Genomic DNA, 17,673 nt, shown 5'->3' with positions numbered 1-17,673 from the left:
TTGCCGCTTGTTATTACCTTGCTACTATTATTTCTCGTCCATTCGCAGAAAGAACAGTACTACTCTGAGCAACACTCTTCCTTGATTAACAAGGCCTACCAAACACTCCTGAACCCTTTGAGCCGTGGCCTCTATCTAGTAAGGTGTCCGTTACGTATCTTATCAATACTCCTATAACTAATCACAGGTGGTAATGTAATGAATCAGACCTTTGACTCCATCATCAACATGCTAATTTGTGTTCCTCTGAAGAGGATCACGAGGGATTGAAGGGAGACCGAAAACAAGCTTCTCTGAAAATTAATCAGCTTTTCCACTATTTTCTTTAACCTTTTACCGATTATTGCCATCTCGTTCACTGCCTGTTATGCTAATTTGTTTCCTGCATCACACATTGTGTTTGGCCATGGCTGTTCCTTTGAAATTTCAGTCTGGCCCTTGGCAGCCTTTGTTACCTTTTTTTGCTTTGGTTAACTGCTGATTTTTATGCTCTACCTACGGAGTTAGTTTTCAGACTGACTCTGTTTATGCACATTTCATGGAATAAACCGGAAGTTTATCAGATACGGATCTGAGTGAGCCCTACTAAAAGATTTAACATTCAAGAAAATAATTCACATTGAAATAGATGCAAGAATGTGTATTTCCAAATTCCTATTTTCTTCACCAGCTGGAGCTGAATGGAGTAAAGCCGGCACAAGAGACAGACTGTGATGGAGACTCAGTGTTTCTCACGGAAATCATGGAAATTAATGAGAAATTAGCAGAGCCTAAAAATGCGGATATCCTTGAAGAAATTGAAACTTTAATTAAAGGTAGGTTATGATTTGAGGGGTTTGTACAGAACTAATTTACTGTATCTTGTATGACAGGAGAGCCTGTTTGAAGGCTTTTTCAGTCTATTTCTTTTAGTATTTCTAACTTGCGTTAGTCTTGAATTGACTCACTAGAAGAGCTTCCCCCCCAAAAACAATGTTGTCTTTACCAATTTATACCACCTGAACATCAAATTGGCTTGAGAAAAATCTGTATAACAGATAACCTGTTCTAACGGCAAAATAGGTGTATATATATTGACTATAAAAAGGAACTTCTTATTCAACCTTCAGCAGATCAGGGCAAGTAGACTGTTCTAAAAGAAAGAACGACTCAAAATAAAGTTTACTGAAATGCTTGACTGACCACATTAAATAATTTCTTCATTTATACAGACATTGTATTTCTTTCACCTTCTTCAACTTAGCAACCATTATATTAAGTGGTTATTAACAAGCAACTTTCTTGTTTATATTGTTGGTGATACCCAAAACATTGAGTTTATTGGTGTATTTAATTCTTTGCAATAAGAGTAGCGTGCCAAAAGCAGTTAGAGTAACTAGAATAAAAACTAAGTAGAATAGAAGAAAATTAACTGTAACAGGGTAAACTGATACACCAAAAGTAAGTTAGATTTCTGGGAAGTTAGTGACCGTTGATTTGCATTGGAATTGCTGTCTGTAAACCTAAACCTAAACAAAGAAATATATGTTTGAAATTATAATATAAAAAAAAATTGACAGCAATATTAGGGAAAGCTCTCTTAGCTCCCAAAAGACTATGAGTAGTAATTAAAAGTTTCCCACCACAATCAGAATGCAGTGATATTAAATGTACTAAGTATGTAACAAAATGTGAATGAAATAATTTGTTTTACAGTTAAACAAGAAGAACTGACCAAAGAGGTGACTGCAGCTTTTGAAAGAGGTAGCTATTTCTGTGAAGTATTTAGCTGCCATAGATAGCAGTTATAAATGCTTAAAACCCCCACATTCTCTTATTGGCAAATATTTCCTGAACTACAGAACAGAAATACTGCAAAAATAACTGTTCTTTGTTTGGTATGTAGAATAAATACTTCTAAGCTGAGCTTTCTGCTGATGCAGGAAATTCAGGACCTCACATTAAATTAAAAAAAAAAAAACCAAAAGTTCCAGTTAATTCAATTTGCATCAAAATGATCACTTCAAGTGGGAATGCAGATGCTAAGAATTTTTTATATGTTTGTTTCCCAGAATACTGGGAAGGACAGACTCTTTTCTTAATCAAACTTACCACCTGTTCTGAGGTTTCAAACTTGAATTTGGGAGATCTTGCTCTGCAGACCTGACGCCGTCAACAGAGTAGCGGGTGCTGTTCTTTGCAGTGAACGTCAAGACAGGAACAATTCTGCTGCTTACCACTGAAGCTGTATGGCAAGAAAAGACCTGATGCCCCATTTAGCCTCAGGTTTGAGGGACTTCCTGTGCAATAATCAACATAACTTTATTCCACAACCAGTTGACAGGCAGGAGCTTGAACCATTCCAGACTAGCTTCTTAGTCTGGGAAGAAACCTTTACATTTCTCTCCTGGGTCTTGGAATGCTTTTATTGTTAGGTTTGTGTCGTAGTGTGTTGTAATTGTAAAATATCAAATGCAAAGTAGCGCTGGCTAGGCCTGCATGTGAAGAATTATATCCTCATAATCCGTCGCTCTTCGTACTAGGAGAGTTAAGGATTGTGTTGCATCTGTCCTTGTCAGTAGGTAATAAACCACCTTTCTTCTCCAATTGTTTAATTACGGAGAAACTGTTTCAATATCAGTTGTGGAATTGACACTATCCGTACCGGAGTCCTACAAACCTTTTGCATTTTTCAGTGATGGCCGTTGGTCTAATTACATACATTAAAAAAAAAAAAGTTTGTTTTGTCTATGTACTTGAAATTCCCCAGTGGCTACATCAATACTATAGCCACTTCACAGAAAAGTCATTAAAGGGTATTCATGCCACATTTCTTTTCTAGATTGTACATTTTTACATGTTTTGTGGAACATCTCAATTGAGGTGTTCCAAAACCATCCACAATGAAAATAACAGGCAACATGGTTTTAATAGTGTATGGGTCCTTACAGCTTGGGTACCGAAACGGGTGCTGTCATTGAAATCTTGAGATTCGTTTTGAAAATGAAAATTCAGCCCTCCCTCTGTAAACTAGTAATGTTTTATTTCATTTCAGATGATCTTCAAGAAGCTAAGAAACTTCTAGCCAAAATGAAATATTTTGCAAACTTAGAGGATAAACTAAAGAACAAGAAGATCCCTTCCTGATACTGCCTCCTTCACCATTAAGAGTTAATGTTATTTTCAATTAAACAGCTGATTTAGTTACTAAAATCAGAAAAATGGTGTTTGCTTCCTACGTTTTCATTAAAAGCTTTAATTCTGAGAGAAGGAAGATAAACATAAAAGAGATCCAGTGCTTACTGTAGCACTTACTAAGTAACAGCTGGAATCGGGAAGTGCTTACAACCAGAAAAAGTTGTCATAAGTAAGGTAGGACTACTGTCCTAGCAGTTACAGGTATGGAGAGGAGTATCAGAGAGGCACACAAACACCATATGCAATTAAGATTTCTTACTTTTTGACTACTAAAATACGAAGAATTTATTTTAAGTTGAGAAAGGGTCCTGGACAAAATGTTGGCGATTACGCAGAAAGCTCATTCAAAAGGTCCTTCAAGCTCTCTGTAGTCTCCTTGTGTGTGTTCTATCAGACCACCTTGAAAAACCTTTAAAGGTGAAATGTATTTAATTCCTATCATCTGTCCTCTCTGCTACTTAGTGCTTTTTGTGATGTTGATCTCAGTCTGCCGGGAACTGACCTTCAAAACTAGAAGAGGTTCTACCCTGTTGCACAGTTTAAAATGTTAAGATGCTAGGTTAGGGCAAACAAATAAACCCAAACTCAAAACCCAGAAACTGTTTTTATTAGTACCCTTTTAGGAAACAAGTCTTTCTAATAAACTTTATTACAAATAACAGTAATTCAGATAGGGGCTGTACTGGCTTTGTACAGTTACAGTAGTAGGAGTAGATGAGGAATGTCCTTAAATCTTTCAAAGAAGTTATTTAAGTGAAAAACAGCAACTAAATACCCCAATTTATATATAAACTAGAATATTTCAAGTATTGATTTCTCAGTAGGTCAGTTCTTGTTTGGGTTTTAATGCCTCAGAATATTTTATTCAGTAAAGCAGTAACATATGCTTGATTACCCGAACCTGAAGGGGCTTAGAAATAAAAGAAGAGCTACTGAATTATTAGAAGAAATCTGCCGGGGGGAGGAATTCATTGAACACCCTCTCCTGGCATTCCTGCATTCCTACAACATCAAGTTGTAACTAAACATTGAGTCTTCTATGTATAATATAATACGGTTTTAATAGCATTTCAGAAAGATTAACTTGCCTTTAATTAAACTTCCTCTAAATATACAGGAGGATTTAATAAGCTACTTGTTCGTGGTATTACACTGCTAATTTAGAAGACACTGTTCATAATTCTCATTTAAGTTCTGTTACAGCTGTGAAATTACACAGAATTTTTTTAAAATTCATCATGGAGTTGTCCTCTTTCATAAAGCTCTGTTTCCTTTTTTTTGGTATTTCTTCCAAAATTAAGCTTGTGAAATTCCTTTTTTATTTCTAGAAAAGATTTGTTTTTTGTCTCAGGAATTACGAGGAAGATGAAAGCAGCAACTAAGGAGCACTCCAGTAAGAACACCAGAAAACAATACTGCTTCAGTCCATTCTGAAAAAAAAATGTATTTGATTGCAACATATTTCAAGTATAACAGTGGATTTGGGGAAATAAAAAGTTTTTTATTCCCACTCACACCTAACATTGCTGCTCAGGTATTTTTAATAAAAAGACGTTGAACCTATCCTTACTTTACATGTGACTTTTTTTTTTTTTTTTAGATAAAAGACTACGAGGTGCTGTGCAATACACTTGGTAGTCTTATTTAAAAAAAAAAGATAAACCGTTTAAACACAAACTAAACAATTCACAATGTAATGACAAGTCAGCATTTGCTACTTAGCCATCTCATATTTTAAGATTATATGATTTATCTTTTTCTGAATGTTTATTAATATTTTTCAATGCTATACATTAAAAAACCCCAACTATCTTACTGAGAAGCAGAGTTCAACCAAGAAGAAAGCACTGTCAAATCAAGATACCCTGCTGCGTGCTGTTCCTGCACGTTTTCCTCTCAAGAATAAGTGCTAAAACTGAAAATACAAAGCTAGAAATGAAAGCCTACATTGTTTTTCCTAATAATCTTCCTGATCACGGAACCCTCTGTATGTTAGTGTGAGCTCTCAGAGAAGATGTGAACCACTAGCCCCAGGTACTACTTCTACTTTACTTTGACATAAAAGCACAAGGCACTATTAAGAAATGTGTTATTTGAATCTCAATATCTGATTAAGTTTTTCTAGTTTTGATACCTTCTCCATTTTTTTAATCTGAACATGAAAATTACCCCCATGCATTCCTTTTAATTTTCATTTATTGTGTTTTATTATTTTTTGTTAATATCTAAAAAATATTTGAAGAGGGACTGAATCTAGTTATACTCAGTCGAGGGGTGGGGTGCATCCTATGTTTAAGTGTTACTGTATAAGAAAAAGCAATTTGATGGAACCTGAGAGAAGATGAACGGGAGGTGAGGCAATTAGGAAAATGTGTTATGCTTACTTACCACTATGAAGGGAAAGAGCATTCCAATTGTGAAGAAACTAATCCAACTAACAGTCCCTCCTATCATGTAAGCAGCAGGACGTGAAGACTGTATAAATAATTCAGCTGTCAGGGTATTTGTTATGCCACCTGAGGGAATGAGTTCCAGAAACAGAACAGGTTATTATTCTAAATGTCCATTTGCGGTATTTCCAATGCTGGAAAAACTGAGTTGCTCAGTTTCAGGCTATGGGAGACTAAGCTGTTCTGATGAGACGGGCTCACTTGCGTTCCTTAGCCAGAGCATCAGCAGCCTTACAGTAAATACTTACTGCCTGGCTTACACAGCAGAGCTGCTGACATTCCCCCCCGGCCCCAGACACACATTTCGCCACTTTAAAACATTCATTACTGTGTAATACCTGGTCCCAACCCAAAGCTCAAGATGAAGGCAAATACAGATGTCATGCTCACATAAGGCACCCATGAGTACAGTTCCTGGAACAGAAGAGAATGAGAAGGTTTAGTTCGGATTTTGATAATCCAGTTTTAAAGTTTGGGTTAACAGTTACATTTCCTTTTGCTATTTTATGCAACTAAGACCAACAGTCAGTCATGGCTCCCCCCAGCCAATTTATTTAACAGTACTGCTTCAGAGAAATTAAATATTGTTCATTAAATAATTTCCACTAAATGGAGTAGTACTTCTGTCGAGATTTATGATCGGTCCTCCAAGGCTAAAAATTTACATCAATATTGAATATAACAATTATGTGTTTAACATTTTGTGAGTGTTTACTTTGGTATTTTATACTGATCCCATGAGTTAGCTGTCATTGAGCACTTTCATAGCATGAAAAGACTTACCACATTATTTATGTATAGATAAATTTCAATAGTGCAGTAAAGAAACATTAGGATTACTATATACATATGAAACTAGGTGCATTGGAAAGACCAAACCTAAGCTTGAAATCCAAAAGCAAACCAAGAAATTTACAAATGTTCCAATAAAATAATTAAACCTAGGCCTCTGCCTAATGGCTGGCTCATTCTACTTTTTGCCTGGCCTAGCAGCTTACTTTACTCCAACCACACAGAAATTACTGTAGGTGCCTCTTCTGTGGCCTGCTTGCCAATCTGTGCAGCCCCTAGCCCTACTGTCCCTCCAAACATCAGACCTGCAACGTGACTGCACGTGATCCACCTGTTTAAAGCCAGCTCCAAACACTGATGGTGTGGGTAGGGAAAGACTTGCAGCTCTTTAATCCTACCTTTGTCAGATAAGGATTTATCAGGCAACCAAATACTGACTAAATCGAGTTGCTCGCTGTTGGAGCTACACCTACATCATCTTGCTTGGATTACCTGAAGGTAACAGTAAATATTTAGTACAGTACACTCTACAAATGTAGAGATAGATTTGCTCTAAACGTTCATTTCAGGAGGTTTGTGGGGCTGCCTTATTTGAGCTGATAGGGTATACAGAACAATTTACATCTCTCTATTCTACATCAAAAAGCGAGGCAGGATGTTGCCTTCGCATGATAAATCTAAGGCACTGTGAACACATCTAGTGAGTTTCCAATAGTATTTGTGAATTTACACTTAATGGATTTAAGTGTCTTTTGAATTTCAGCATCTTTACAATACTTTTTGTTTGATTGTTTGCTTTACAATTAAGTGACTGAAGTGGACCCTGATGCTTAATATCATCACTATGTAGTACTTCATCCTAAAATTATTTTAAAAGCTAGAATAAACGCTGTTTTGTCATCACTTAGTTTTGTCAGCATTAAACGCAGCTGCAGCTTTAAGACAAATACATGATCAAATCTTAGCTGAGAGCATTCTCTCATTTTAGGGAAATACGGCTGCAGAATTGATCAAATCTTTCAACTGCTGTCATTTTTTATGCTGCTGTTAAAACCTATGCAGCTCTCATCTTCCAGCTTCTTTTGAGTGTCACAGATTTTCACTCACTATAGTCATCATGTAATATAAATGAGTCCTTCTTTACACCTGGTAGGTCAGAGAGAACGTTAAAACAATGCTCCAAAGGGTCATAAGGAGATAACCCCCAATGATGAGATATCTTCTTCCCACGTAGTCTATCAGTAAACCCTGTGGACAAGACATAATTTTCTGTTACTATATTGATCTGATATTTACCGATGTTGTTCTTCAAGAAGAATCGTTACACTTTATGCTAGGAGGTAGAATAAATTGTTACTTACACAGGTGAGGGCTGTGAGGCATTCACAAGCTCCAGTGCCGAGTGTCACATACGGGATTTTTTCTGCCGAGATCCCAGCTTGTTCAAAAACATAAGTTGCATAAAAATAAATCTACAACAGAAAAAAAAAATAACGGGGCGTTCCCAGTAGTTAAATCGTCAGCTGGAAACAAAGTCAAGTTCATACTAGATATAGCTCAATGTATTTTATATTGTGAGTTATTAATTTGATGTAAACAGCAAGAAGAATCTGTTAAATTCATGTCTAGGTAAATAGACTGCTATCATAAAAGCAAATACTTACTGAATACAATACTTCACATTCTTAAACCAGACACAATGGGATAAGCTGATCCACTTTTATTTACTTTTTCAGATGTAAACACAAGTATTAAGTCATTCTTTAAAGAAATTTACATACCAGAAACACAGAAATGAAAAAAGAGAAACACAGAAATAATACAAAGACATTCTTTCCCACTTATCCCATTTCTCTGAGCTGCTCTATCTGGATCCTTCATGTTAATAAAAGGTTGAAAAACAGATGAAAAATAATTATTTAAGCTGTTTGTATGTATGAAATCTTACAGCATTTATCCCACTGAGCTGTTGGCCCATAGTCATCACAATCACCGTAATGAGCTGCCATCTCACACCACGATCAGTGAATAATTGCCAGGGCTTCTTGGGTTTCTCCCCATCTAAGGCAAAACATTCCTGCTGTATGTCTTCCATCTCCCTTCCATACTCTGAAGAACCATGAAATCGCTTCAAAGCTAAAAAAAGAAGAAAATAAATTCTCTTATGTTTACCTATTGACCGCAACTTCTGGAAAATCATCTCTTTCCATAATGACCTGGCTTTTGCTAGGATATCAAAACTTTCTGCTTTAGGAAGGTGGGAAAAAAGTCACTTGCTTTGTGACTTGTTTTTTGCTTCACGGTTTTCCAACATTTTTGCTGTGGTGGATGTGGAGATTTCAGTGGCACTACTTCGCTTTTTTTAGAGGAATATCTGACTTTGAAATACTCACCAAGCAAAATATTTTTAAGTGTTTTATATCTGAACCACAGACCTCCAAATAGTCTTTTCATTAAAGGACATTCTAACCAGTTTGAAGTCTTTTGCTTAAATCCTAGGCAGATATCAAGTCTTTTGCTATGTCCCTGTCTTTGATTTTGCCAGTGGAACGCATTTAGTGAACTGGAGTAAAGATGGTAAGTAATTCCTCTAAGGCAAGTATTATCAGAAGTCATTTGCATGCAAGACTAAAATCTTTACTAATGGTCCTAAAACCTAGCAGTATATAACATCAGTTCCTCTAAAATTTTCAAGATTAAATATATCATAAGTGAAAATTTGTCTGCTTAAGGGCAACAGCAGAACTTCTGATGATCCTGAAAGCAAACACTCCAATGCTATTGTTATCCCTAGCCACATAACCAGCTTGAAGCTCTAGCCACTCTTCAGTATCGGTTCAGGAGAAACCACAATTCTTGGGGAAAAAAAAAATCCATGATTATATTATTTAAAAAAAAAACGAGAGGGAAAGACTTGAATATGATACGGACATTGCAAGCTTCACTTACATTTAAAAAATTACATTTAATGAAGCCCAAACCAAGTCATAATCCGAAAGGGACTTCATGGTCATCTTGCCCATGGCTTCCAAATCAGACAGAATTAACTCTATAGGTCATTTGTAGTTACTCTGCTTTTGCAGTTGTGATGGTCTACGAATATTTTTGGGCGAGGTAAGCAGAGAGAGCACCATTTTTATTAGATCAACTGACAAACTTGGGGGCAGGGAAGGAGACAGGCCTGCAGGCACAGATGGCTTTATCTAAAAACATAACTTTTTTGTCTGTTTGTTTTTTAATTATCTGGTATAATACAAGATTTCACCTCTCTCTGTGAACCCCGCCTCTTCTGTAATTCCTAACAAATTTTACCTTGGCCTAAAGGCTTCCATGAATTAAGCCTCTTTAACTTCCTTTGTTGAAGATCTTTCCACAAGATACACTGTTCTATCTACGAATACCTTTTCCAGACAATTAAAAATTCATACGCTCATCAACAGCACTTCAAAAGAATTAACAGAAGAAAAGCAAAAGAAGAAATGTTTTTCCTTTATTTATGCATACAATGAAAATTGAACTAACTACAACCCTATCAAATGCTAACAAGGTAAACTTCCTTTGTTTGTTTTTCTCATTTATTTAGCATTTTAAATGGAATATCCAGGGATCACGTGTCATTTTATGTCACTGTGAACTACATCAGAATTATCATACCAGGCAGAAGTAGAAACACTGAACACATTTCTGAAAAATATGTGATTGACTATTTTATTGTCCAGATTTGTACACTGGGATCTCTTCTAAGTTCTTCTGTCCTCTCAATTTTATGACTTAGTTATTATTTTAGAGAGGGTCTTTTCATATTTATTTAGCAGACCTTCAAACTGAATTAATTAATCAGACCTGCTTACTTACAGTGACTAATACTTTACTCTTCGGAGGAGTATTCCACCGGTTCTCTCTAGGAAGTAAAACACCTTTAGAGATTTCATCAGAGAGTTACAAAACATGAACATGTATTTGAAATGAGATAATGAAGTTTTGTTCACAATCCTCTATAGACTCCTGAGTTCCACAATCCCTTTTTCCATGTAAGCTCACCGGAGGAAAAACATGGGCCAAAAAGCACTAGGCGATAAAACTGTGCTGTGTTGATAAAGAGAAAAGGAGAATCTGGAACCCAATATACTCATTGTACCCTTCTGAAGACACAGAGAAAGTATAAACATTGTAAGTCACCTTTGGCACAGCTCAGCTCATCACCTCTGTCAATAAGAAGATATCTGGGACTTTCAGGAAACCATGGCAGGAATAAAAGTTGGGCAAATGCTGGGAAACAGCTGCTGGACAGCAACAGAGGCCAATACGTTTCTCCACCTAATAATTCCCTGGGAGAGATGTGTAAAAAGAAGGGAAAAAAAAAAGGAAGTAATTAGCTATTGGTGACTATTCAGAAGACTTTTGGGAGAAAGATGTTCATCCTTCAAGAAAAGTTCCCTTGTAACCAGTTACCTACGTCTTGTGAACCTCAGCAGAAGAGGCTGGGAAAATATTTTCCAGCCACTCTGAAACCAGGTTTCACTCAGGAAGAGATGAGCAACACTACTTTACAGCTGCTTATTGCTGTGTTGGTCCTAACCATTATTTTCAGGTTTGCCAAAGCAGTGTTTTCTAGCGATGCAGGAAAGTAGTAGCATACGGACTTCACCTTAAGGTCAGCAGCAGCATTTCCATCTGCTTTTGAGAATCATTCAATAATTTAGGATAGAAAGGAACTCAGAAAGTCATCTGATCCCAGCTCCCATTCAAAGTTGATCTAATGAGAAGGTGTATCACATAGAAAGGAATCATTAAAATTGGTACAGTTAGAATCAGCAGGATGATGTGTTGTGGGCAACGTAAACTTGTTAAAATAGAAACTGCATTGCATTTTAAATACTGACCCTAGATTATGCAGTCTGAAGTTTATATTCTACTTTATTTTGTAGCACTTCACACCTAAAGTATCTAGCAAAATCAGTTAATTCAGAAGCTAGTAATAAGGAAAAAAGAGCAGTCTAAGTGCTTTTGGTAGAGGGACAGAGAAAAAACATAATGTGCTGTTACTCAGGGAACTAGCAGTTGCTCTTAGGGCAGTGGAAAGTTTCTAGCAGACTTCATGAAAACAGCTTTTCATCTTCAGTTTGTGCAGTCTCTGTTCTTGGTACTTTTTAAGATCCAACTCAGTGAAGTCCCTTTCAACTTAATCTGATCTCACAAGGGACAAAACCAGCAGTAGTGCTACAATACAGAAATTATGAGTCCTTTGCTCTCAAGTCCTGTCTTATGAACGTCCACCATCTCCAGCAAGAAAGTGGCAGAAAATATGAACTCAGCATAAATGTACCTGTTTTACTGATGCTATTCTGGCTGACCCATCTAAACTGAGAATACTTCCCTGGGGAGATAGTACAGATGGTTTGCAGCGGCAGGAATAAGGTGACAAAAGCAGGCTTTTCTTCTTACAGTTAGACCTTATGTGTGAAGTTGATTCACTAATGCTACAATGGCCACAATGAGTGTTTTGCAGGGAGCTGCAGGGAATTGGAATTCTTTACATGCGAGTAACGCAAGGCAGGAAAAAAAATGCATTTCTAACCTCAAACCAATTATTTGTCCTGTCAGAATCCCCCCAGTCAGAAAGATGGAACTCCCCATGGCCATGCCACCTCTAAGATGTTTTGGGGCAACCTCCCCGATATACAGAGGCTGCACACAGAGCCCAATACCTGCAAGTAAATGGAAAAACATTCTCCTATTAATAGATTTTGCTTTGAAAAGAGTTACTGAACCAAAACATGTAGGAAATTGGACTTAGTTAATCTCTCTATTAATTTAGCTGCCGTCAGATTCCAAGTTAGACTACAGAACATTTTTGTCATCATATCTACAAAGCAGCGTACAAACAGATATCATAATACCTAAATAATTGGCAGTAACAATCATTTATCATTCACCGTAGTTTATTGAAAGTAGGAATAGGAAATCATTCACCTGAATTTATGCCAATCAAAAACCTTCCAGCAATCAGTAACTCAAACAATCCTGTAGGAAAACTGATCCCCATTAAAATGGAGGCCAGTATTGCTATAATATTATTCATCAAAAGAGCTCCTTTCCTAAAAAGGAGAAAAAAAAGAAAAAAAAATTAAGGAAATCTGCAATAACGTTTTTTAAAAAGTTTTCCACTCTGGTAATATGGAAAAAATGGGCTTTATACTGAAGAAAAGTGCTATTCACTGGAAATCCAGATATCTGACACAACTATTTACTCATATTTTTAAAAAATGTCTAAACATAAGGATACTGCATAAATATGACAGAAATGCCTGACAAGGTAGGAGTGGGGTTTTGTTCATTTATGCTATATCTATACAGAACGCGCATGAAATGTTACAGATTGCGCAGCATGTCCTTACTGGCATGACAGCTGCAAATGTTGATAGGGGACCTGCGTTTCCCACCATACCATATGTGCATACTCCTACTTAGATTTCAATAAATGTAATGGAAAGACTAGACTGGAATGCTATAATTCAGGGCTCATCTTTTAAAGTCACATTGGAACACACTGTAAAATTCTACTAGAAAACTCTGCTTTGAAGTAAAAAACATTTATAGTCACCTAAGGTACATTTTCTCCCACTCTTTTTCCATTTATTTACTTTATATTCCAGTGAGAAAGTAGGAAAGGAAAACATGCTGCTATGTGCCTGCTGCTGTAACTCACCTGCCTAGCCGAATCGCCATGCTGCCTCCAGTAAGAGCTCCACACAGGCCTCCAAGTGAAAATATAGAAGCAATGACAGACCAAAGAAAAGTCAGCAAACCTGGATGTAGTTCCTTGTGGTAACGACTAGTCCAGGTTTCATTTAAGAACCTGTGTATATGCTGCAGTAGAAAAGAACGATGAATGTGTAGCATTATGTGTAGCCCTACAGCATAGCACTATAAATAACTTGCACCTCAATCCTGAAAACCAATTCTGGGAGCTAACAGAAGAGATCATCTTAGTTGTATTATATTAAAAACACTGATGACTAGCAGAATCTTGACCACAATACCGTTTCCTACTCCCCATACATCCCAAAGCTGCTGAGCAGCTTTGCTTTCGTACCCTACCTCAGGAGAGGCTGTATTGCACTAGAGGAGAATATATAACTGCTACAAAAGAGCTTTGAGGTCCTTCTGAACCTCAGAAGGGGGACAGGGTGGATGTTTGCGCACTTTAGGACGCAGGTCCTACTGTTTTTTAGGAACATCTCAGAGCACAGAGGTCTCACATAACAAATTTCACTGTCAGGAGACTCATTCTGACACTTGGTTTTAATCTCCCTGCCTTAGTGACATCCAACAATTCATAGTAAAATCCCTTTCTGCAACTCTAATATTCCTCCGCCTTTCTTACAGTATTCATGTGTCAGAACTTTTAAACTGTTATTCCACATGCTTGGTTTCCTCAAAGTTGTCTTTAGAAACTCTTGAACTGACAGGTATCTGTAATCAGAGGCTCCTGTTCTTAGCCAGCAAACGAAGACTTAACAGAAGAACAAACTTCCTGGACTCTCCCTCTGTTTCCAGCATGTTATATGTTCTTTCACAAACAGCTTATTTTAACCTTTGTAAAAAGCATACCATGTTGTAGCAAATTCAAACTTCACAGTTTCACAAGAAAAAAATCAGCTGACAGCAGAAAATGATACCCATCACTTTCACAAGACCATTTGCTCAGATCCTCGAGTCATCCACAAAATATGCAGAATCCTCAAGGCCATGGCAATGGACGCAAAAGTAACAAGTGAAAATACCTACGAGATACTCAGACACTACAGATGCAACTTTTTGGCTCTCTAAGAAGATCTTTCTCAGTAAGTTGCCTTGTGATGGACAACTGTAACTATCCTTTCTCCCTGTTACCCAGTGACAGGACGCGTGGGAATGGTTCAAAGCTGCATCAGGGGAGGTTTAAACATGACATTAGGAGAAATGGTGGTGACATTTTACAGAAAGGGTGGTCAAATACTGGAACAGGCTTCCTGGAGAGGTGGTCGATGCCCCAAGCCTGTCAGTGTTTAACAGGCATTTGGACAGTGCCCTTAATAACATGCTTTAACTTTTGGTCAGCCCTGAAGTGGTCAGGCAGTTGGACTAGATGATCATTGTAAGTCCCTTCCAACTGAAAATGTTCTGTTCTATTCCATTCTATTCTTAATGTTCTGGGCTCTTTTAGTCAAAAGTGTAACTTTTGGAAGACGTTACTTATTCATTCAGTTAATCCTTCTAAAACAGACTTTAACAGAGGTATTTATGTGGCATATTTGGCACTTTTATCTGACACAGAATACCTCTGATGGGAGGTACTCACAAACAGATCCACACGAAACCATTTTGGAAATCAACAAGAATCCTTGACATGAGAGGAAGCCTGCCTTGGTTCCCACTGCGATTGCAGTAAAAGTGCATGTGGCCTCTCGGCCAGTTAGACAGGATACCTCCATTACTGTAAAACAACGCTGTGAACAAGAGACGATATTTTACCTGGGTGGGTGCATTGATAATGGACACATTATACCCATACTGAAAGGTCCCTCCAATTCCAACAGCACAAACAGCCAGAAACAAGGTCCAGCTGGGGAGCTAGAGAACAGAGGAGAGTAACGGGCATGAAAAGAGTTAGGGCCTTGAACCCACATGCATATAATATCTAGGAGAAAATCACGGTGAAATATGTCATGTATTTAGTTTTGAACAGTGAAAGTATTTGTTTAGAAAACTACATAAACTCTGAAACACCTGCAGCCCGAGAAACATTTCACGCTGACTTTGGCCATGATCACTAACGTCTTTCAGAGATGCAACAATTACAAGTATCCAGATTAACTGTAGGCAACACAACCATCGCACTGCTGACGGCGTATTTACTGAACTGTGTAAATACTTTTTGCATGAACCACGCTGCTCACGGTGTCTATTTTTTATGAAAGAATGTTAGGACTGTTTATGTTTGGTGTTAGAGGCACAATGACTCAGTATAAGAATTAACCAAATCCCAATTCCTACGACTCACATTTCATCTGAGATGTGAGAAATAACAATATTTTATTTCCCTCAGCAAGTCCCTAAGTTGATTACTAGATGTCTGCAAGTTAGCAGGTGCTAAACCTTAGTATCTTAAATCACAAAATATTGTTCACTGATAATAGTATTTAATCTAAAGTTTATTAGCACGTATTTTTTAATTTTTCAATACTGATTACCTAGTTACATTTCTAAATCAATATTTAGGAATTAAAATTAATAGATTCATAGACTCATAGGTTTTAAGGTCAATAGAAACCACTATTATGATACATTCGAATCTCAAGAGAGTCTAATTGGTCATAAAATATTATACTTTGGATGAGGCCTCTGGGTCAGAGAAGATCTCTAGAGGTTTATACAGTGTCTGGCTTTCTGATGTGATGCTTCTTGACTCTACTTTTTATTGAATATGATAGTACTAAAAATAACATCCAGTTCAAATATTTAACAACCCTTTCATTAAAAATTAGGTCCTAATTTTATCTCATAGTATCTTTCTGTCTAACTTCAGCTGGACACCACAATGTCTCCCATATTAAAGGCAATTCTGTGATCAAATTTCCTCTTCCTTCATAGATAAAGACTGTACGTAATTTTTTTTTATAAGCTTGTACTCCCTGAATTTCTCATTGTAAGGTATATAGACTAGTTCTTCATCATTCTCATTCTTGGTCCAGTTCCCAGAAATGTTGAGTTATTCCAGATGCTATACTGTATTCTGAAAGAGCTGTGTCTTTCCTGAAGATAATTCATCAAAATTTCCTTCATTCAGGAATGAAATTCAGAAAAAGTTGAAATTGATCTTATTAAAGTAAAACCCAATTAATATTTCCTTATGGTTTCCCGAGAATAAAAAGTGTTTCTCTGAATGACAACCAAAGCAATGAATTAGGAGTAATAAATAAGGGCTGCAGCGAGTACGGTAGAAAAATAAAACTAGAGGTGGTAAATATAGGCACTGCACACTCTGACCTTTCCATTAACCAAATACTGTCAAGGTATTTTGTGTGTCTCATGGGTACAATCTGGAATCTAGAAGAGACAGAAAACAAACAAACTAACAAAAACCCCCAGAATCGTTAACGTACATCACATAACTTACGTTTTGTTATGACAGCTCCGTTCTTCCTGCCCAATCAGTCTGCTCATTACACTAACACGTTGTGTCACATTGGAGTTTGGGCCACGATTGCTCAGAGCACGGGCAACAGCCTTATCCGTTCTGTAAGCTACTTAACTCCTGACAGTTTATAAAAACTTTCACCTCATTTCAGAAACATGCCACAAACAAAATTCAATTTACATTCAATGTAAAACATAAGAATCAGAAAACGTGCGTTTACAGCTTCCATTTTATAACACAGCTAGGCGTCTAAGGAAAACACAAAACTCTACAAGCCTGATCATCTACTGTATTTTTATTTAAAAGTAAACATGAAACAGAGAGTTTCACATTTGTGCATCATGGTTAAAGCTCAAACTCTCCGCAGGATCCATCTTCAGAGACCAAGACAGTTCTGCTTACCTTGCTGTGCGTGCTAGACCCTCTCAGCAGGGGCTGGTACTCCATTCTTAGTATGGGCTGAATTTGATTTCCTTTGCAAAATTTAGTAAACTACACTACAGGAATAAAAGGTGCCAAAGAAATGAAGTTATTATTGTATTAAAACACAGATTTTTGCCTTCCGTCTCCAGCCATTGGGATTCTTCTCAACGGTTCACGATTTTTTTATGACAGAGATGTTCAACTTTCATAAAGCCTTACGGCAGCTACAGAGAGCTTTCCCGTGTTTAATACCACAGCACACGCACTTTCTTCATTTAAGTCGGAGCAGAAAACACACCCGTTAGCCACCCGCTAGCTGCAGCTCTCGGCTACCAAAGAAAACGACAGGGCGATTACCTTGCGCGTTGGTGTCATACCTCCCGACAGCTCACGACTGCAGCGCTCGCTCGCTGCTTCCACACGGCTACAGACGGCGGAGCGGGGGAAAGCTGCGGACCGAGCTCCTCATCTGACTGGGATTTGGCTGCTCCGCGGGCGGCCCGCCCCAGCCCGGCGGTTCTGGCTGCCGTCCACGGCGATTACGCCAGGCCGCAGACAAAAGCTGATCTGTCTCCATGCTCCCTTGGGAGCCGGGGCTCGGCCGCGGCCGGGGAGGGCAGGGGCCTCTCGCTCCCGGCGGGGACAGCC

The 17,673-nt window shown here is 37.7% G+C and overlaps 3 protein-coding genes across 3 annotated transcripts in view; 2 read left to right on the top strand and 1 right to left on the bottom strand.

The window, feature by feature from the left end:
• On the top strand, nt 1-4,384 carry HSCB (HscB mitochondrial iron-sulfur cluster cochaperone; the record flags this gene model as incomplete). Its single annotated transcript, XM_019473012.1, has 4 exons — nt 1-138; nt 671-815; nt 1,696-1,743; nt 3,035-4,384. Coding segments are annotated over 4 exons (423 nt in total), but the record flags the coding sequence as incomplete, so codon positions are not given.
• LOC103901853 (solute carrier family 2, facilitated glucose transporter member 11) lies at nt 3,765-17,510 on the bottom strand. The gene is made up of 12 exons (XM_009282805.1): nt 17,383-17,510; nt 14,937-15,035; nt 13,129-13,289; nt 12,393-12,517; nt 11,998-12,127; nt 10,599-10,747; nt 8,368-8,555; nt 7,781-7,891; nt 7,566-7,667; nt 5,966-6,041; nt 5,566-5,693; nt 3,765-4,607 (listed from the first exon to the last, which is right to left on the bottom strand). Exons 1-12 carry the CDS (start codon nt 17,398-17,400, stop codon nt 4,404-4,406), a joined length of 1,491 nt encoding a protein of 496 aa, XP_009281080.1. The 5' UTR covers nt 17,401-17,510; the 3' UTR covers nt 3,765-4,403.
• Nucleotides 17,511-17,600: 90 nt separating this feature from the next.
• CCDC117 (coiled-coil domain containing 117) overlaps nt 17,601-17,673 on the top strand; it is a 5,498-nt gene continuing 5,425 nt past the window's right edge. The window contains exon 1 of the mRNA XM_009282824.1: nt 17,601-17,641. Within this exon, the coding sequence (XP_009281099.1) occupies nt 17,601-17,641 (41 nt within the window). The remainder of the gene's footprint in view (nt 17,642-17,673) is intronic.

This window comes from Aptenodytes forsteri, unplaced genomic scaffold (assembly GCF_000699145.1).
Source record: "Aptenodytes forsteri isolate BGI_AS27 unplaced genomic scaffold, ASM69914v1 Scaffold550, whole genome shotgun sequence".
Lineage (NCBI taxonomy): Eukaryota > Metazoa > Chordata > Aves > Sphenisciformes > Spheniscidae > Aptenodytes > Aptenodytes forsteri.
The sequence above is the reverse complement of the archived record's forward strand: the minus strand, read 5'-3'. Positions and strand labels throughout refer to the sequence as shown.